The 23,021-nt window shown below is 36.2% G+C and overlaps 1 protein-coding gene across 2 annotated transcripts in view; it reads left to right on the forward strand.

Annotated features, from left to right (window-relative positions):
- Positions 1-7,407: 7,407 nt before the first annotated feature.
- Positions 7,408-23,021, forward strand: part of LOC135740939 (complement factor H) — a 33,130-nt gene continuing 17,516 nt past the window's right edge. Inside the window, exons 1-9 of one of the 2 annotated variants that reach the window (XM_073813582.1) lie at positions 7,408-7,495; positions 7,661-7,840; positions 8,061-8,169; positions 8,258-8,334; positions 10,237-10,428; positions 12,379-12,567; positions 12,664-12,849; positions 13,040-13,234; positions 14,563-14,840. In XM_073813582.1, the coding sequence (XP_073669683.1) occupies positions 7,435-7,495; positions 7,661-7,840; positions 8,061-8,169; positions 8,258-8,334; positions 10,237-10,428; positions 12,379-12,567; positions 12,664-12,849; positions 13,040-13,234; positions 14,563-14,759 (1,386 nt within the window). In that variant the 5' untranslated portion in view covers positions 7,408-7,434 and the 3' untranslated portion in view covers positions 14,760-14,840. Of the gene's footprint in view, positions 7,496-7,660; positions 7,841-8,060; positions 8,170-8,257; positions 8,335-10,236; positions 10,429-12,378; positions 12,568-12,663; positions 12,850-13,039; positions 13,235-14,562; positions 14,841-23,021 lie in introns of those variants that run through there. The other variant, XM_073813583.1, reaches the window with a different exon arrangement.

The following is a 23,021-nucleotide window of genomic DNA, read 5'->3' on the forward strand; positions in this document are numbered from 1 at the left end:
ATGTATCTTTTAGGGACCAATGTGTACCTTTGAGGTACCAAAATGCACCCTTTAGGTACAAAAGTGTAGTTTTTAACTCTTTTCCCACCATTGACGAGTTATCTCATAAATTAGGAGAAAACATTTGCATAAAAAACGTGTTCCTGATTAATTTTTTATATTAATCTGCAATATCACGATTATCCACTTACCCAATTTATGAAAAAAACTGAAGCCAAAAACGTTATTTACTAATTATAAACTCTGTGTATGTTTTGGTAATCATTCTGAATCTGATCTCTAACAAAATTCCTTCACAAAAATGCAATAATTTCAGCCTTTTGCTGAGAAAATTGTATTTTTAAAGAAAAATACCCATATTTTAGAGTTTACAAACAGAGAAAAAAAATCAAGATAGGATGAAATGTTTTTCCCTGTTTTGTTTTTTATTGTTTGTTTGAAAGCAGAGGGTCTGTTCTTTCATTTGATATATTTTTATGTTTATATATTTTAAGAAGAAAATTTTCCTGGAAGGCATTTTGTGAAACTTTTGTGAAAATCACAAAAAATGCAGGCAGGCAACTTAAAAAAAAAAACATGGCTGGCTGGGAATGAGTTAAAAAGGTGACAACCCCAGTGACAACTTTTGTACATTCTTGTACCTTTATTTCTGTGGTCCTGATTACTTTGAGGGTATGGTCTATAATCTATGAAATAAGTCTGTATAGTTTCAAGAATATGAACATTATGCTAATGAATAAGCAAAGCAGACATTGGAAGATGAAATAATTTTGAATATTCCTCTTAGCAAACTGGAGACAAAAGGAGAAATGCAACACACTAAAGAGTGGCAACAAAAATTAGACATTGGAAACACAGGACATCATCAATTCACACCTGCATCTTAAGTCAAAACTTTAATATAAACTTTAAGGTAAAAACTGCTTAAAACAAGCAAAAAATCTGCCAATGGAATAAGAAACATTTCTTGAAATAAGAAAATTTTTCTTATTCCATTGGCAGACTTTTTTGTTTGTTTGTTTTAAGCAACAATTCGCTTAAATTTGATATTTTTGGTCTAAAAACTAGACTTATTTTCTTGGGTCGTTTTGCTCATCAAGAAAAAGCATCTTAATTTAAGAATTTTAGATATTTTTACTGAAAACAAGACAAAAATACTAAGTCATTTTTTGCAGTGTGAAGCTTCGGCTGATGATTCATTTGTTGCTGAGAGTATTATTGTTATAAAGTCATTGCTTTGTTTGCCTGTTTTGTTTGTTATGTTGTGCAGTGATGGCAAAGTGAAGCTGGCAAAGCTTTTAGCACAATTGTATTGTATTAAGATTCATTACTTCAAGCTTTTATGGGCGTCATGGGCAGTCAAGGTTCATTGTAGACCCCCCTAGAAAGGTCTAGTACCTTGAAGGGTCAGGGCTGTTTTGGTGGCAAAAGGGGGACTTACACAATATTAGGCAGGTGGTCATAATGTTATGGCTGATTGGTGTATTATGTAATACAAACAACATTATGTATTACAACAAATGCCTGCAGAGGGAGCTAACAACCAAATTTGGGATCACAGGATTACTTTTGACCAAACAACATTTAAATCCAATCTTTCATTTTGGCTTCATCTTTAGAAATGGTACAACATGTAATTCTTAAGTAAGAATATGGAGATATTAAATAATGGAAAGTTTAAACTGCTGAAACGCTTTACACATCGCGTATGAGACATCATATGAGTTCCCAAACAAACATACTACATGCAGAATAATACAGGTGTTAAAGGTCTGCTAGTAGTCTCAGTCAGTGTGCACAATGTGTTAGCTAACTATTTTTAGGGTAACACTTTACTTGAAGGAGTGTTCATAAGACTGACATGACACGTGTCATGAACATTAAGGAGATTTTAGGAAAACTGTCATTAAGTATTATTTGTTCAATTATGTCATTTTTAATCCAAACATGATGACATTATTTGAAATGTCTTTGTTATGACAACTTCACAAAAACCAATACATCATAACACATTTAAAAAAAAACATAATGAACTGAACAATTTTCATGACGCTGTTATAAAACTATTTGACAGAGTATTAACACTTAATGACATTTTTAATGACAAATTATATTTGTACCACTGTAGTTGAGGTCAACAAAAATAATCATGACGCTGTTTTAAAACTATATGACAGAGTATTAACACTTAATGGCATTTTAATGACAAATTATATTTGTACCACTGTAGTTGAGGTCAAGAAAAATATTCATGACGCTGTTATAAAACAATATGACAGACTATTAACACTTAATTATATTTTAATGACAAATTATATTTGTACCACTGTAGTTGATGTCAGGACTCTGCCACGAGAGTTTGGTTTTATATTTATGTTTTATTGTGATGGCAGAGTTCTGACAGTCTCTTGTTTCATGTGGAGGCCATGCCTTGTTTATTGTGGCATGTGCCTCTGGTGTCTCGTCTCTAGTCCCCGCCCCCTTGTTCTCCCTGTTAATTATTCATTATTAGTTCATCCAGTGCACCTGTGTTACCCTCGTTAAGTTTCCCTATTTAAGCTCCTCTTGTCTCTTGTCTAGTGCTGGATCATTGTTCATTCGTGCCTTGTTGCTGTTTGCCATGTTGTACTTCAGTTTAGTTTAGTCTAGTCTTGTTAATCAAGTTGTGTATGTATTTGATATTTCATGTTTAATGTTGAGTTTTGCCCCCTCGTGGGCTTTTGTTTTCTTGTCGTGTCAATAAATGTTCTTTGTTCACTCCCTGACATCGCCTGCGCTTGGGTTCTCTTGTTCCCCGTCTCATATCCTGACAGAATGATCCAGTCACAACTGAACCCAGCAGCGATGTCGGGGAAGTCAGCGCGTTTATCGCATCTGGAGCTGCCGAAGCCAGCGCGTTCAGCGCGGTCGATGTTCCCGAAGCCAGCGCGTTCAGCGCGGTCGATGTTCCCGAAGCCAGCGTGTCCAGCGCGACTGGAGCCACCGAAGCCAGCGCGTTCAGCGCCACCGGAGCTGCCAATGTCAGCGCGTTCAACGCCGCCGGAGCCACCGATGTCAGCGCGTTCAGCGCCACCGGAGCTGCCGATGCCAACGCGACCAGAGCCGCCGAAGCCAGCATGTTCAGCTCGGATGGAGCCGCCGAGGCCAGCGCGTCCAGCGAGGCCGGAGCTTCCCAAGCCAGCGTGTCCAGCGCAGTCGGAGCCGCCCAAGTCAGCACGTCCTGCGCAGCCGGAGCCGCCCAAGCCAGCGCAGCTGGAGCCGCCCTGCCTGCACAGTTCAGCGCGGCCGGAGCCACCCAAGCCAGCGCGTTCAGCGCGGCCGGAGCCGCCCAAGCCAGCCCGTCCTGCGCGACCGGAGCCGCAGAAGCTTGCGCGGCCGGAGCCGCCTAGCCTGCGCAGTTGTCCCGTCCCGCACAGCTCTCGCGGTCGACTTGTCCCGCAGAGCTGTGACTACAGACTTTGTTTCATGGACTTTGTTTTGTGTGCCCATGGACTCATGTCTGTTTTGTCTAGTGTTTTGGTTTTGTCTTGTGTGTTCCCCTGAGGAGCGTCTGGTAGTCGCTCCTTAGGGGGAGGCTACTGTCAGGACTCTGCCACGAGAGTTTGGTTTTATATTTATGTTTTATTGTGATGGCAGAGTTCTGACAGTCTCTTGTTTCATGTGGAGGCCATGCCTTGTTTATTGTGGCATGTGCCTCTGGTGTCTCGTCTCTAGTCCCCGCCCCCTTGTTCTCCCTGTTAATTATTCATTATTAGTTCATCCAGTGCACCTGTGTTACCCTCGTTAAGTTTCCCTATTTAAGCTCCTCTTGTCTCTTGTCTAGTGCTGGATCATTGTTCATTCGTGCCTTGTTGCTGTTTGCCATGTTGTACTTCAGTTTAGTTTAGTCTAGTCTTGTTAATCAAGTTGTGTATGTATTTGATATTTCATGTTTAATGTTGAGTTTTGCCCCCTCGTGGGCTTTTGTTTTCTTGTCGTGTCAATAAATGTTCTTTGTTCACTCCCTGACATCGCCTGCGCTTGGGTTCTCTTGTTCCCCGTCTCATATCCTGACAGTTGAGGTCAAGAATATATTCATGACGCTGTTATAAAACTATATGACAGATTATTATTAACACTTAATGACATTTTAATGACAAATTATATTTCTACCACCGTAGTTGAGGTCAAGAAAAATATTCATGACGCTGTTATAAAACAATATGACAGACTATTAACACTTAATTATATTTTAATGACAAATTATATTTGTACCACTGTAGTTGAGGTCAAGAAAAATATTCATGACGCTGTTATAAAACTATATGACATAGTATTATTAACACTTAATGACATTTTAATGACAAATTACATTTGTACAGCTGTAGTAGTTGAGGTCAAGAAAAATATTCATGATGCTTTTATAAAACTATATGACATAGTATTATTAACACTTAATGACATTTTAATGACAAATTATATTTGTACCACTGTAGTTGAGGTCAAGAAAAATATTCATGACACAGTTATAAAACTATATGACAGATTATTAACACTTAATGACATTTTAATGACAAATTATATTTGTACCACTGTAGTTGAGGTCAAGAAAAATATTCATGACACAGTTATTAAACTATTTGACAGACTATTAACACTTAATGACATTTTAATGACAAATTATATTTGTACCACTGTAGTTGAGGTCAAGAAAAATATTCATGACACAGTTATAAAACTATATGACAGATTATTAACACTTAATGACATTTTAATGACAAATTGTATTTGTACCACTGTAGTTGAGGTCAAGAAAAATATTCATGACGCTGTTATAAAACTATATGACATAGTATTATTAACACTTAATGACATTTTAATGACAAATTACATTTGTACAGCTGTAGTAGTTGAGGTCAAGAAAAATATTCATGATGCTTTTATAAAACTATATGACATAGTATTATTAACACTTAATGACATTTTAATGACAAATTATATTTGTACCACTGTAGTTGAGGTCAAGAAAAATATTCATGACACAGTTATAAAACTATATGACAGATTATTTTTAACACTAATGACATTTTAATGACAAATTATATTTGTACCACTGTAGTTGAGGTCAAGAAAAATATTCATGACACAGTTATAAAACTATATGACAGATTATTAACACTTAATGACATTTTAATGACAAATTATATTTGTACCACTGTAGTTGAGGTCAAGAAAAATATTCATGACACAGTTATTAAACTATTTGACAGACTATTAACACTTAATGACATTTTAATGACAAATTATATTTGTACCACTGTAGTTGAGGTCAAGAAAAATATTCATGACGCTGTTATAAAACTATATGACAGATTATTAACACTTAATGACATTTTAATGACAAATTATATTTGTACTACTGTAGTTGAGGTCAAGAAAAATATTCATGACGTTGTTATAAAACTATATGAAAGAGTATTAACACTTAATGACATTTTAATGACAAATTACATTTGTACAGCTGTAGTAGTTGAGGTCAAGAAAAATATTCATGATGCTGTTATAAAACTATATGACAGATTATTATTAACACTTAAAGCAACACCAAAGAGTTTTTTTACCTTAAAATAACGCTTTCAGTCATTCATCCACTCTAAACAGGGTGAACAGCACTTTCACATTCGCTTTGCAGCCCTCTATCGGCCAAAACCGCACTAAAGAAGTTTCCAAACGTCGGGTAGTGGTCCTGTAGTCCGAGTGAATACTACAAAAACTTGCCTTACGGCAGACCTACAATCCAATCAGAGCCAGCTATGCCTCAGTATTTATGACAGTGGGTAATGGACAATTACGCTTCTAACCTGTAGGGGGAGCAAAGAGCCAAAACTCTTTGGTGTTGCTTTAATGACATTTTAATGACAAATTATATTTCTACCACTGTAGTTGAGGTCAAGAAAAATATTCTTGACGCTGTTATAAAACTATATGGCAGAGTATTAACACTTAATGACATTTTAATGACAAATTACATTTGTACAGCTGTAGTAGTTGAGGTCAAGAAAAATATTCATGATGCTGTTTTAAAACTATATGACAGATTATTATTAACACTTAATGACATTTTAATGACAAATTATATTTCTACCACTGTAGTTGAGGTCAAGAAAAATATTCATGACTCTGTTATAAAACTATATGACAGATTATTATTAACACTTAATGACATTTTAATGACAAATTATATTTCTACCACTGTAGTTGAGGTCAAGAAAAATATTCATGACACAGTTATAAAACTATATGACAGATTATTAACACTTAATGACATTTTAATGACAAATTATACAGTATTTGTACCACTGTAGTTGAGGTCAAGAAAAATATTCATGACACAGTTATTAAACTATATGACAGACTATTAACACTTAATGACATTTTAATGTCAAATTAAATTTGTATCACTGGTAAAAAGTGGTCAGTTATGTTGTCTTCATAATGTCAAGTTGTCATGACAAGTTATGATGTATTGGTTAATGTCATAATTACACAATGTCATAATTAAACAAATGACACTTAATGATTATGAAGGTGTCCTGTCAGTCTTATGAACACCCCTAAAGTGTTACCATTTTGACAATCTTATGATAACTCAGAGACATGTATCTGTTCCCAAAACCGCAAGAAATTATGAAAATGCTAATATTTACCCAGGTAATGTTATTCAGTTTAAACAAGGTCGATGTGGTGGGGGTCTGTTCGATAAGGGTTAAAAACCCTTGACCTATACAAATTGCATCACAGTACACTGACATGATAAAACTCAGAATTAAATCTCACATTTTTAATTCTTGTATTTTTCTCTAATTTGGTATAAAGTTGATAATAGTAATAATCAATCACTAGATTACTACATGTCATATTTTGTTATTTCTGATTTGTTTTGCCCTATAAAAGTACACTGGTTCTAACTTATTTGTGTTTGAGCTTCCCATACAAAGAGCACTTCATGTTTACACACAGTATTTGCTTAGCAGTGATACGATTTGCTGACATGAACACTATTTATGTTGATGACTTTACCAAGCTCTATAAATCCCAAGGAGTTTAAAAAAAAAGCTTTTAAGTGTTAATGATAAGAAATATCTAGAAAACAACATTTTAATTGCAAATCAGAGTTAAGTCTACTTTATACTATAGGTAACTTAAATGATTAAGTTCACTCTTTGTGTATACAATGTGTAGTTAATATTTTCTTGATGTTTGAAAGACACAACTATTTATTATAAGTTTACACTTAAATACTTATTATAAAACATGTTTTATAAATCCTTCCATGTGGTTCCAACAAAACATTGCAAGGTCCTGCCCAGAACTGGCAAATATTAACTTTGTTAAAGACTTTGTTTGGTGTGTTTCTTCATCTCCCAGTGTGAGTTCACTAACAGTTTAGAGAAGATGAGATCAAGTCTAGCTATTTTATCCCTATGGATATGCTTCAATATTGATGTTACGACAGGTAAGGACTTTTCTGATAATAATTTTCTTTAATAATTTACACAATTACCAAAAAGAAATTTTAAGGCAGGGATATTCTTGCTAAAGATGAATTGTTTAAGCACTGACAAAGGCAACCATAAACCTGTCACTATCTGACAAATGTCTCTCTCCATTTGTATGACAGCCTGTCCTGAGCCCCCAAAAGTAGACAATGCTCAAGTTTCTCCTGCCTTTGTTAAAACCAGCTACAAAGGCGGGGATAGAGTAGAGTACAGCTGCGACAATGGCTACGTCTCTCTGCGGAAAATCGTCTTTGTGTGCACTGAAAACAAATGGACTAAAATACGTGATGTAGAATGTACACGTGAGTATAAAGTGACAATAAATTTCATTCTAAAGTTCAGTTTTTATTTAGTAAAATGTATTTGATCAGTAATCGGGACAATTTTATTTGTATTTACTGTAAAGCTGCTTGCTTATTGAGAAAATCCTTATAGAAATAAAATTGAAACTAAAATGTTATTTCATTGAATTTCAAAGGTTGAATTATAACTCTAAATCTCTTGTTTTTTATTCACTATTAGTCAAACGTTGTGAGCAGCCTACAGATATACCAAACGGCCAGTACAAAATTCAGGGTGATGGTAAGAGCTTTGTTGTGGGAACAACCATCAAGTACACCTGCAACACTGGGTGAGCATGTAACACAAACTGTACCGAAACACAGACTGTACAGAAGATAATAAAAGTCAATTTAGCATCAAAACATTTTGTTTTCAAGTTTCCAGATGATGAGTCGAATTGATACCAGAACGTGTCGGCACGGCGGATGGGACAATACGTTACCCGTGTGTGAAGGTATGGATGTAGTTCATAACAGTAGCCTAATATTAACACCAAATATGTCTTAATTTTAGACATTGTTTCATTCTTTCAAATAGCATTTTTGATAATGCTACACTTTAAGGGTTCACATATTTATCATCACTTACTCATTCTGCAATTATTTTTCACACAATTAAGACTAAACTCATCAAAACTATGGGGTTACACAAATTCCAAAATAATTTATAACTTATTACACTTTAGCATCTTCAAAGTATTCACCCTTAAAGGGACACTTCACCCATTTGCATTAAGCTTTGTATAGTTAGAATGTCTTTGTATGTTTATGAATGGTCATGCATATTTTTCTCAATTGGCACTGAGACAGGAGAAATACAAATTTCAGTGTTGCACTTCCTTCTTTCAATGATGTAAAAATCAAATCGTAATAGCACTTTTGGGAGTACTTCGACTTGGCGCAGTAACACCCTCCCTCTCCCATTATGAGAGTGAGAAGGGGAGCGGACTTTTCAGGCGAGTCGAAGTACTCCCAAAAGTGCTATTACGCCATAAAATATAGTTCCTCTTATAAATCCGCTTAGAAAAGCGCTACGTTTTATTTTGTACCACCAAACTTGCTCGTATAACTACTCGTCTTAAATAGGAAAAACGTTGATGTGTTTGGTCACTTCTAACTTTATCTCTAAATGGCAGCATTGAATGAATGGGGCTAAGCTAAATGCTATCGTAGTGTCGCAGCGCGCTCCAGCGCTTACGTGCACACACACAGATGATAGAGGGATGATTCAACAGTTCTTAGTTAAGGTAATAACATATTTTAATATTGAAAATGAGTAGACTATTCCTTTAAGGAGGGTCCTCTGTTGAAGTTTAAAACTATTGGATCTGTCCAGAGTCACTCTGAATCTGCCATAACCAATCGCTAATGTTTGGTCATGACGTATGTCATGCACATAGGCTTAGCACTGCTAGCGTTAGGCATCTCCTTCACCACTAACGGAGCGAGCTGGAAAATCTAACTTTGCCCGAACCCCGTGGGGAGGAGGGCCATAACGTCATGGCCACCAACAAAACTTAGCAAAGCTTGTTCTTGCTCCGGCTGTAAATTTTGGATATTCGGCAGCGTTGCCACAATGGACCTATAATAGCATTGCTCGCATCTTTTCCCGCAGCCATTACTGAACTACAACTCAGTCTGGCGCACGACCTCAACGTCATCGTTCTTAGCCACCCCCCTCTGTTCGCTGATTGGACCTGCAGATTTTTGCAGGAGAAAACGAAACTATACACAGCAGTCCCAGACGTAGTACTGAAGCGAAATGAAAATTAAGCAGAAGCACGTAGGAGGGCGGAGCCAGGCTACCTATACCCATCCCAGGCAATAATGTCGGTTAGTAGACACGCCCCTTAATGCTGATTGGCTACAAGTGTGTTTTGGTACTCGGACAGACTCCCTTTTTCAAAGTGTTTTTCTAAAATCATGCACCCAGCCTTTAATATGTAACTGCAAACATATTTTGTTGTTTATCTTTGCAAAAAATAATGAAATTACATCTTCATTTAAAATTTCACTTTCATCAAATGTTTCAAAAGCAATTTGACAGTACAAACTGGAATTGTTTGGACAAACTTTTTTCAACAGTATGAACACTATGAAAATTAAATTAAATCAAATTAGAAAAATATAAATCTTCAACATATTGCAACAGTATTAGCAGCGGGACAAAAAAACTGTGTTATGAGAAAAAAATTACCCCTACATCATTTTTTATTTGTAATAAAAGAAACTAATATGTTTGTTTTTTAAGTTTTCCTTTTGTGACCCTAAACATTAGAAAGGTAGTGTATGTTTTGCTTGGCCCGACTTGTTGACAAGGTTTGAACTCCTATAACAAATGACTTTTGTTTCTTTAGAGGTAACCTGTGCACTAGACCTGCCCTCAGCCAGCCGTATTAAAGTGGAAGGTCTCCTTGATTACGGAGATTTAATGAGACATGGACACAGACTGCAATTTTCATGTGAACAAGGGGACATTTTAAGGGGACATAAAGAAATTATCTGCCAGTCAAATGGAAATTGGAACCACCCAATACCTAAATGTGAAGGTAAGGTCAAATTAAATACAAAACATTATTACTGTGATAATGTACCTATGTGTTGTGATTAAAGGATGTATTTCTATAGATCATATGTGAACAAAATGTAAACACGTTCACAAAATGTTAATAACACTGGTTCAGAAGCAGTTCCTGTTTCAGTTTTTAACACTACACAAATATATACAAGCTACAACCAACAGAACATTTAGAACTGAATCAAAATATTAAACAAACATTTTTAAGAATTTATACATATAACATATTTAAATATTAAATAAAATTGTTTTTAAACCGAAACAGAAAGTTCTTCTGGACCATGGTTGTTTATGTCTTGGTCTATAAAAGGTTTGTAAATGTACACTGTAAAAAGAGCCGTAAAGAAAAATACGGTAAAATAACGGGCACAATAAATTACAGAATTCTTTTTGTAATACAAAAATGTCCTATTTTTTTGGTAATTTTACATTAAGCTCAGATGCAAAATGGCACCTCGGTCAAAAATAAGATAATGATACTGACCGAATGCTTTAGGCATGTATTATATGTTAATAAAATACCTTCACCTCAGATGTGCTTAATCCCGGCCTCGAACCATTTAAGAGAAATACGGCTTTTTTATCAGAACCCGCTAAACACCAAGTCGACTTTGCGCACATGTCATCTAAGTGCATGAAAGATAAATTAGATGAAGGACGACGTGCAAAAAGAATCTTGCCCTTACGAAAATTAACCATGGTTTAATTGTGGTAAAAGTGTAGTAACCATGGTTTTACTATACTAACCTTGGTTTAACTATGGTTTTTGAAAAAAATGTGTGGTTCAGTTTCTTCATGTTACATTCTGCCTTTCAACATTTGCAATGTTTCTAGTAGCATCTTTAAAGAGGCCCTTCCACATAAAACCGTTTTTACTTGTATTTTTTGATATGTGTTAGGTCCATATGTGTTTGTGTTGTGTCGTGAATGTGAAAATTAACTTCCACCTCCTCTGTCAGCTCTAGCCACTGAAAAGAAATAAGCGGAGAAATCAGGTCAGTTTGAAAAGCTTATCAGTGTGACGTGGAACTGATCGAGCTCATTACTATTCATGAGCTCTTCAACTTGAGACCGCGCCCACATATTACGTGTAGTTGAGTTAGTTTTCATAACAAGTTACAGCAAGGATGGCTAAACGTCAACCGTACCGTATTCGGGCCATTGTTTTTGTTGAGAGACATCATTCCTATTAAACGAAGGAATCATAACAGTTGCTACATGTTTGGATGTTCAGAAGAACGCTGGATTTGAAGAGAGACTGCGATTAAAAAACAATGCTCCTCTATCAATATCGGATCCGGATATAATGGCGCAGCTTATGTGAGTAAAACACTTCAGTACTATGTGTCACTGTGGCGGCCGGTGTTTTCTCTTCCGAGGGACGCAAATTCATGCTGCACACGTTTTGAAAGGGGTTTATGATAAAAGACACGCGTGTTTGTGTGAGTAAAACACTATAGTACTATGTGTCACTATCAGTTGCGCCCGGGATTTCTCTTCAGAGGGACACGATTCACGCAAATTCATGATGCACACTCATCAAATGTGATAAAAGAAACATGTGTGTGTGTTTGTGCGTTCGTAACACGCGCATCGAAGGGTTTATGTAAAAGATGGTAAGAAAATAGGAACAGTTGAGTAACCAATACGTGATAATCACACGAAAACAGGAATTCATTATACAATCACGAAAAAACACGGAAATTCGTGATAATATCACGAAAAAAGAATCAAAAAATTACGTGACTATATAACAAAATTTTGTGAGACTGCATTTTGTATCATGTGTTTTTAATCTAATTTAGCATTTATTTGCTAAATTATATTGCATCACAATTCAATTCAAACAGTTTGAATCAGTTTAAGACATTTGTTAAATTTAATTTGTTAAATTTAATCACATGAACTTTGTTTTCTTAAGAGATGGCATGTCTACTAAACAACACTGAAGACATGAAAGTGGAGCGAAATCTTAATCAAAAGGGTCTGATCAAGCCTGGACACCGGATAAAACTGTCATGCCTTGTACCTGGTCTGATTATAAAAGGCCCGAAAGTACTCACCTGTCAGGCAGATGGAGAATGGAGCAGCCCCTTTCCTAAATGTGAAGGTAAGGCCACAAACTAAAACTTTCAGATTGGACAAAAAGCTGGCCAATTGCTCACATGAGAAACACTACAATGACCAAATTGTTTTTGCTTATTAGAGCCAACATGTGTTGCAAACCTCACAAACATGATCGTAGAGGGAGGCCCTGATCAGGGGGTTGTTACATACAAACCTCAAGACAACTTAAAAGTTTCATGCGTTCATGGACTGATTTTACAAGGAGAAAATGACATCACCTGCCTGGAAGATGGAGAATGGAGCAGCCCATTTCCTAAATGCATAGGTAAGGCAACACAGGGTGTTTTTTAGTATTTCTGCATATGTTTATTCTTTCAAAATGCTCAGATTTACAATAACCAGAAATTGTTTCATTTCTGTATTAACAGCACATTAATAAAACGTTTGTGAAGTCTGAAAGTGATGTAATTGCTTTTGGTAACCCAAAATGACAATGAGATGTAATTTTTTTTCAGTAAGAAATGATTGTGACCCACCACCAAATTTGAACCATAAGAACGCAGATACATTAGACATGCTGGATCAAAGAAAAACTGAATACAAGTCAGCGGAGACAGTTAAATACACCTGTCTTGCTACATACAAAATGGAGGGTGATCCCCACTTGACCTGTGTAGAAGGCAAATGGAAAGGGAATTTTACATGTATAGGTAAGTACTGACACATCATGCTATGCCTGATTGTCAGCCAATCACATGGCAGCAGTACAATGCATAAAATAATGCAGATACAGTATGAGTTCCTTCATATTAGTTTAAATATATTTTATTTTTGTTTAAATTGATTTTACAAACTACAAGCATTGTTGTATTGCAAATCGTATATAAACCCTACCTCAAGGCATTTCATGGTATAGCCTAGTCACAAAATATTAGATTTATTTTTTTTATATTGATTGTGACTATACTATGAATTGCCTTGTGATTGTGTTGCATGCTGCTGCTACTCAGCCTCACAAAATTATATATAGTCACATTATATATAGAATTTTTTGATTCTTATTCGTGATACTGTCACGAATTTCCGAGGTTTTTCGTGATTGTATCACAAATTTCTGTTTATGTGTCATTGTCACGTATTGGTTACTTAACTGCTTTTTCCTATTTTCAAACCATTTTCGCTTCGGTTTAGGGTTAGATATGGTGTTTGCGTTAGGATGTCACTTTAAGTATTGGTTTATACTATTTTTTCTGATTTTTTTTTTTTATATTTTCTAGATTTTAAAACATTGTTGCCTGGCGTTAGGGTTAGAGTTGGGTTTGGGTAAGGATGTCATTTTATGTAAATCTAATCCTAAACCGAAGCGAAAATAGTAAGAAAATAGGACAAGTTGAGTAACCAATACGTGACAATGACACAAACAGAAATTTGTGATACGATCACGAAAAAACGCAAAAAATTTGTGACAGTATCACGAAAAAGAATCCAAACTATACGTGATTATAGGTGCGTAATTTCGTGTGACTGAGCTGCATATACCGTAGCATCTAGCAAGTATTGCATTTCCCCTCAATATCGTGCAGCCCTAATCATAGCGAATGATATATATAATACCTTATATCATGCAACATAAACTTGCAGTAAATCAACCAAAACTAATTTTGTTTTGTGTTTTGTAAAATTGGCTTTTTTAAACTGCCTCCCAGTGACTAAGCTGGTAGTACACTGTGACTGCCCGGCTGTGCCGATCGCCCTTTTAATTTCTTGCTATTGATCAACTACATTTGAAAGAAAGGAGTTTTGCTCTCAATAGTACTGGGTTTGGGGTGAAGAATATAGTCATGTCATTACTACTGAAATTCATTCATTTAGATAACAAGTTACTTGGCTACTTGTTAGCAACACAAAGGTCACTGGTTTGATTCACAGATACGTACACATACTCAAACAATTACGTAATATAAAGCATGAATGTAGTGTAAAATCACTTTTGGATAAATGCAAATGTTTCCTCACATTATGTTGGGTTTTGTTTCAGAACCGTGTTACGCGTCTCAGCCGGAAATGGATAAAAGGAACATACAACTGAAAAAAAGTGGAATAGAAAGAATGTACTGTCCACATGAGGATCACCTCACCTTTGTGTGTAAGAGCGGAAAATCTCAAAAAAGAAGCAGTGTTGAATTTAGACAACAGTGTCGATATGGCAAGATGACTTTGCCTGAGTGTGAATGAGAAAAAGAAAAAAAAATGCTAAAGCTGCACAGCCACCAAATAAACAGTGCAAATCAAAATAAAGAATACAATTCATTTTGATCTCGCCTGAATTTGTTATTTCTCTTATATGTTATGACTTCATCAGCCAAAAAACTGCCATATTTGAACATCCAACATTTAAAGGGACACTCCACTTTTTAAAAAAATAGCTAATTTTCCAGCTCCCCTAGAGTTAAACATTTGATTTTTACAGTTTAGGAATCCATTCAGCTGATCTCCGGGTCTGGTGGTACCACATTTAGCATAGCTTAGCATAATTCATTGAATCTGATTAGACCATTAATGGTAATGGTAAAGCTTTATTTGTCATTGTACAACGTAATTAGCCATTAGCATTGCGCATTTCAATATTTCAATATTTCTATATTTTTCCTATTTAAAACTTGATTCTTCTGTAGTAATATCAACTGAAAATGAAAAGTTGCCATTTTCTTGGCAGATATGGCTAGGACTATAATCTCATTCTGGAGTAACAATCTTTGCTGTCGTGCCATGGGTGCAGCAGGCGCAATGATATTCCGCAGCTCCCAACAATAGTCCCCAGCTAGGTAACTAAGTTTGTATAGTTGCAGATATCTATCTATCTATCTATCTATCTATCTATCTATCTATCTATCTATCTATCTATCTATCTATCTATCTATCTATCTATCTTTATAAGGTAAATTACAATTAAGAAATAAAAGTATCATTATTACATAATGAGGGACCAGTCCAGTACCCGTTAAAAACCCATACTGGGCCCTGGAAAATAACGTGGGCTACATTAAGTGAGGGCAAAATGGGTCCGTATGTTGCCCAGCTGGGCCCCATATAAGATAATGATAACATTATCTTAAAGATATGCTGCGTCCGAAACCGCCTACTACATACTATATAGTACGCGAAAAGCAGTAGGCGAGGCGAGTAGTATGTCCGAATGCATAGTATTCGAAAAACAGTATGCGAAAAGTACCCGGATGACCTACTACTTCCGGTTAGATTTTGCAGTGTGCATACGATGGACGCTTCACTATCCCATGATGCCCCGGACGAGTAGTTATCCAACGAAGAAGAAGAGGCACGCGGCTGTTTTCGCGCTGAAATGACATGACGTGATGACGACGTATGTCACGTGATGTAGCAACATGGCGGATGTAGTACGTCTGAATCTCATTCATACTACCAGGATTCATACTATACAGTACCTACTGTTTTAACGGCAAGTAAGTAGGTACTTCATCTAATTCAGTACCTACTATACAGTATGCGGTTTCGGACGCAGCCATACAGATGTGGCCTTTAAAAATGCGCGTTTTCTCCCGCGGCATTCGCCAATTCGTCTCGCAGAGTCTCGCAGCATTCTGCAAGTGCTTTCGGGGGGGCTACTTTCCATTTTCCCTTAATGTGTTTCGCTTCACAGAATATCCACCAGGTGGCGCATGAAAACATTGCATTGCGTTGTTTCCAGAAGTTAATAAGGGCATTGCTGAATATTTTACATTGCTACTGTATTAAAACAGCAAAGTGATATGTCAACCCATTCTTGCCAGCATAACAGCGCATACAATTATTAAGATACGTGCAATGCGAACTTATAGGAAGTGCAACAGAGAATTTAGTGTGAGCCTAATAAACGCGACTCTATTTACAATGAATATCTTAATTATTTGTGTTGTCGAATTTTGACACCGTTTCATTGTTTGTTCATAATATTTATAATTGTCAGTTTTTCTAAAAGTATCAATATTTTAAACAGATTAATGTGGTATAAAAAAAGACATGTTTTAAAGTTAAAAATGTTGTAAAAAATATATTTTAAGAATAACAATATGATACATTTATACTGCGCTAAAATGCTTCACATATGGAAAGAGGAATTCTTCTCAACCACCACCAATAAAGTTTACAAATTATTCTTTAGAAAAAAAGGCGTTTAAACCCATGCGGGGTGTACAGTTGGCATATGATATCTTTTTTATTTCGTTTTTACATATTTATATTTATAAAATCTTTAATAATAGGCTACCTTTCTTGCGCATATGCAGTCAGTGTTTCTACCTAATTCATAATTGTAAAAAATATTATTGTAAAATAGAATATCACTAAAATAATTTATTAAAGTAACTTAATAAAATGTCTTAATGTCACTTATGTGTTTTTTTAGTTGGTCAAACCAAAATAATTGACGCGAACAGAGAAACTGTGCCTTTTGCGGACGAAAAACACCTCCGAAATGTTGAGTTTATGAATTTTTACAATATGTACTTTGTGAAATGTGTGTGTAAAATAATCAATTTTATAACATGTGGCTGTAGAGACAAACACGCCGCATCGCCTTCCAGATATCTTACACGTTCGCATTCAACACTTTTCAAAACTTATTTATATTAAATCTAATTAATAATTATAAATTATGACATGAGAAAATTAGAATTGTGCAAAGAGCCAATTCAGATATTGTTAATTAAAGCTGTTTTATACACCTTTCTGTTATAAATGTTTTAAAAAATATATTAGTATTCTTATATATTAAGAATAACAATATGATACATTTATATTGCGCTAAAATGCGTTACACATGGAAAGAGGAATTATTCTCAACCACCACCAATAAAGTTTAAACATTATTCTTTAGAAAAACGCCTCCGAAGTGTTGAGTTTATGAATATTTACACTTACAATATATACTTTGTGAAATGTGTGTTTAAAATAATAAATTTCATAACTGTAAAGACAAACACGCCGCATTGCATGATTTTATAAATACCGAGGTCCATATAAGTATTTTCCAGGGCATGCACCCCAGGAAAAAAAGCTTCTTATTTCCCTGCTCTACATATATGAATTTTAATACATCAGAAAACCAAAGAATCAAATACCTAAAGATTTCAAACCATGTCAGTATGCAGAAGACTTGTATTGGTCATTAGGAATACATTGTAATAATTATTTTACCATCCTGGGCACACTAGTTGCTGCACACTTTCTCTTCTTTTGTTATTTATTTAACTTTAATGACTTCAACAGGTACTGTTTATTAGGCTTTAAGACTGAATGCAATAAAATGTTCAAGCCAAAATATGAACATTTAAACTCCGTGCACGCGCGCTACGGGTGGATGAAGCGTTGTACCGCGCACGTGATGCATCGCGTTTTCAAGTTCAAGCTTAGCAGAAGTCCAGTGCAACACAGGGAATCTAATCATTATACAGTTAAAAACATATCTTCAAGAATTAAAGGGTGGCGTGGAATGTTGTTAATAAACATGCTGAAAACGGAAAGTGTATTCTAGTGGTGTAGTCTACGTGATACGCAGGTATACGCCGTATACCCACTAGAAATTGTCAAGGATTTCCGTATACCTACTAAAAATAGCGCGAGGATGCGTAACAGCATGGTTTTGTGACATTTTTAAACTTTTAGTCATAATATAGATGTGAAGCACTGACCATTAAATGCCACACTTGCTACCTTAGCGGGTTGAAATACATATTAGGCAATATACTTCCTGCCGAACTGCGCGATCCGATCGGCGTATGAATTTCTATGAAATCAAATTACTATAGTGACGCGAAAGTGACTGGGGAGCAGACTGGTGTTGCGCCACAAGTGAGTGACAGCAAAGTACCGCGAGAGAGACTCCAGTTATCACATGGAGAAATCTGCTTTGAATCGCTCTCGCGGTACTTTGACATCACCATGAGGTCTGCTTAGCGCCAAATGAAGTCGAACCTGCAGTGTAGCTGCTCACTCGACACTGTAAACAAACAGTCCATGTGGAGAAGAGAACGACGAGTGGAGCAGTGCACAACATAAAATCCATAGAGTTTACAACGCACATGTGAGTAAACAACATTTAAATAATCAGTCCAGTTTATTACTTTATCTGGAGGTAAGGCTCCAAATACAATAAAATAAGCCCGTAATTATATCCTGATGGTTTTAGCTTTCAGTATGTTTGCTTGTGCTTCACAGTGTTAAACTTTCCTTCTCTGTGTTAATTTATATATCTACGTTCAAGATGTATATGATCTTAAACTTCTGTGAGGAAATTCATGTCTGCGTTGATGTTCAGTTCAGACTTGCAAATTAAAGATCATTTTCTTCACTTTGGTTTGGGTGTCTAATATGCTACATTATGGTCTTGTAATAATAATTAAGTAAAAGCCTATTTTCATTTTTAAACAATGCTTATATTATATGCAAAAAAAGCTTTTATATCAATGACTATGCAAATGAGAGTAACTTCATGGTCATCTTAAATGTGTATTATGGTAATTAAAAACATTTACACCATTAAATTAAACATGGTAATGTTATCAATAGTTGTCAGATAATAGCTATTGAAAGAGTGGATATTTTTCTCCTTCAATCCAAGTGTTTGCCACGGATTGAAGATTGTAAACAGTTTATTTAATTTTAATTAACAGTTGAGTAACTTTTGGCCCTGGGTTAGATGTTGATTAACACTAAACCAGTCTAAAAATCAGTCCAGTTTCCCCAGCTGTAACCCATTGGCTGTTAAAGTCTTTTTTTTCTTATAATAAACTGACATGTTGATAACACATTCAGTTTATGTGTTTATGAGTACACTTTCAGAATGCTCTTAGTTACATGAATATCTATACTGTATGCATCTGTGAGTGTGGTGGTGCTTATGGGCTAGGACGAGTGAGCATAAGGGTGAGAGGGAAAAATCACAGTATACTCACTACAAAAATCTAGACTACACCACTGAACGGAGGTATGGCAAGAATCAGCAGTGAAGCAACCTACCCATTACACAAAAAATGCACACGGCCGCGCCGGTCTCAGTGTGTCTGCATCTATGAAAAAAATGTGCACCACCTGCATGCAGCGAGCACGCGCGCTGCCTGCACGACATCCAATCACTGCAGTCCCACGTTGGTTTGGATGTTGGGACCGTACCAGTACAGCTCAGCAGTGGTGTAGTCTACTAGGAATTGTAAAGGATTTCCGTATACCCGCTAAAAATAGCGTGAGGATGCGTAACAGCATGGTTTTGTGACATTTCAAACTTTTAGTAATAGTGAAGCACTGACCATTAGCATGCTACACTTGCTACTTTAGCGGGTTGAAATGCATATACATATTAGGCTATATATTTGGTGTGTTTGACTTTCTGCCGAACTGCGCGATCCGATCGGCATATGAAATCACTATAGCGGCGCGAAAGTGACGGGGGAGCAGAGTGGTGTGGCGCTACAAAACCCACAGGCGAGTGACAGCAAAGTACCGCGAGAGCGATTCAAAGCGGATTTATCCACGTGATAACTGGAATCGCTCTCGCGGTACTTTGACATCACCAAGAGATCTATACCACTGCAGCTAAGTCACTACATTGACATGGCAGAAGGACAGAATGCCATTTTGTTTTGGGCACTCTTCCTTCACTCTTTCAAGTAGCCTTGGCAGTGCCTGCTTCTAGTGCTACAGTGGAGCGAGTTTTCAGCCATGGTGGCATCATGGCCAATTTGATCTTTTGAAAATGCAATGCAGTATAGGGGCCTCCCTCCACCTGTCCACAGCATGCATTTTATTTCTGTTGTAAGAGGACTTGACATGACTCGAAACTAAAATGATAGGACTTTGGACTCGACTTGAGACTTGTTGGCTTTGACTTTTTATTTGCTCATTGTATTTGTTCTGTGTGAACAATGAAGTTAACGTAAAATTGTGTTTTTCTTTTACTGACATTATCTGGTATTATTATTTAGACCTGTCTATTTATTGATTTATTTTGGTTATTTTGGATTTTGGGGTTTGTGATATTTCCTGTTTTTTTTGTATTAATGCTGCTCATTTACGGAGCAGATTGATTGTGTTATAATCTTTTGGTTTGTGTGTATTTGTTGGTTGTATGTGTGTGGTGTGTGTGAGTTGTATTGAAATTTTGTCTTTGGTTGCTTTATTTTTCTTCATTATTAGTATAAGTATAATAGTTTTATTAGGCTTTGTTGTTTTGAATTGATTTAGTATTTTGGTTTTGTTATTCGAGTGGTATTATTTCTTTGATTTGCTTTACATTAAAACTGCTCAAGAATGTAGTGTAGTTATTGTGGGGATTGTGTTTTCTTATTTAATTTGTCTTATTTTTGACCTTATTTGGTTTGTGTTGGGTGGATTTACATACTTGTGTTCTTTATTTGGTTTGAAGTGTGTGTTTATTATTTGAGCAGTAAATTGTTTATTGCAATCAGAGAAAATAAACTAACTTGATTAGTTTATTCTTTTTTCCTTTTCCTTTTCTTGTAATTTTTGAATTTGTTTGTGTTGGTCAGTGTATGGTGGACGGCCCATGTAAGCCAACCACAACAAAGCCTATTTTGTTGACCTGTTTCCATTGGTCAAAAGGGTCTTTTAAATTTTACTGTCTCGCTCAATGTGGTTTTAGTAATTTAATTGATTAATAAATTTGTTATCTGTGACTTTGTCTCTGCTTGTCCTTTTCATTTGGTTGAAAGCCTGAAGTGCGGGCCTTATTAGTATGATTTGACTGTAATCCAGTCACAATAGCAATGACTCTTTAGATAAGATCTATAGACATGCACATCAGTGTTTTATTTGTCTGGAGAAAAGGACAATTTGATATCCAAAATAGTGTCCAACATAATACTTACTCTATCAATATACTCAAATAAGTAGGGCCTACATGCACTGCTATCAAACGTGATGTGTTTTTGGTGTTGTAATCTGGAACTTGGTGTATATCAAATGTGTTTGTTAAATGTCTCCACATGGAAACGGAATGCCCTCCCCCCCGCACAGTCCTGCAATGAGAACCAGAAAAACCGGTTTCTAACCATTTTATTTACATGTGAATAGTGAGAGCACCCCCTCAGGAGCTGTAGCAGGGTTTTTGCGGGGTCTTTATAAGCTTAAGCCAGGACTTAGTTTAAATAGGAAATATAACTAGTTTTAACAAACATGCCTTACTAAAAACATTATTTTTCTGCATTTTGAGGCAAAAAAGGGCATGGCCGCCCGGACCTCGGTAATTTTCTGACGCGTCCCTGATAGCAATAAGCTCCGGGACGGATCCGCAACGGATCCAGACCGGAGCTGTCGGCTTCGGAGCAGATCCGTTGCAGATCCGTTCCGGAGCCTATTGCTATCAGGGGTGTCTTATTTGACTCAATGCTCAGCGCTCGTTTGACGACTTGCGGCGCCACGCAGCCCGATCGGACGGCATGTGACGTCTTAGCACCGCGAGACAGTAGGCCTACAGTATGCTTTTGAATAGATCTCGCGGTAGTGGGATGTCACAGGCCAACGGGTTTGCGCTGCGCCCCATTAAGTAAGATAAAGTGAAAATTATTCCTAGATGACCAATAAAATCATACCAGGCAGACAGCAAAGGAGGAAGGATACCTCAGTTAGTGGAAGAAATAGGTTAAATTGGGCCGGAGCGGGCCGGAGCGCAGCTCCGCCTCCTCGGGTCCACAACACACCTTGCCGGAGCTCCGGTCCGTCTCCTTCAGCAACAGGGTTTGACGCAAAGCGAATAATAACGTTTTCATTCATAAAGTCACGTTTTCTTTGCATGCCTGATAAAATATCATAATTCTTGCAAGTTATTTTGGCAAAAACAAAATTTTATTAAATTCAAGGTTATTTTGGGCTAAACATGGTTTGTTCGTAGTCGGTCTATTTATGAGCTAAATAGTGGCTATATGTACGACGGTGCATAAAACACTTTAAAGAAATTAAACAAACCTTGTAATCGCTGTTAACTTTGCTTACAATGACATACCATACATCTCACAAGTTATTTTGGCAAAAACCACATGTAATTAAATTAATGGTTATTTCTGGGCTAAACGTGGGTTATTCGTAGTCGGTCTATTTGTAAGCTAAATAGTGGCTAGTACAGACGGTGTATAAAACACTTTAAAGAAATGAAACAAAATACCTTAATCGCTTTGAACTTTGTTTACATGATTAAATATCATACATCTCACAAATCATTTTGGCAAAACAACATGTAATTAAATTAATGGTTATTTCTGGGCTAAACGTGGGTTATTCGTAGTCGGTCTATTTGTAAGCTAAATAGTGGCTAAGTACAGACGGTGCATAAAACACTTTAAAGAAATGAAACAAAATACCTTAATTGCTTTGAACTTTGTTTACATTATTAAATATCATACATCTCACAAATAATTTTGGCAAAACAACATGTAATTAAATTCATGGTTATTTCTGGGCTAAACGTGG

The sequence above is a fragment of the Paramisgurnus dabryanus genome, chromosome 24 (genome assembly GCF_030506205.2).
Source record: "Paramisgurnus dabryanus chromosome 24, PD_genome_1.1, whole genome shotgun sequence".
NCBI classification, from domain to species: domain Eukaryota; kingdom Metazoa; phylum Chordata; class Actinopteri; order Cypriniformes; family Cobitidae; genus Paramisgurnus; species Paramisgurnus dabryanus.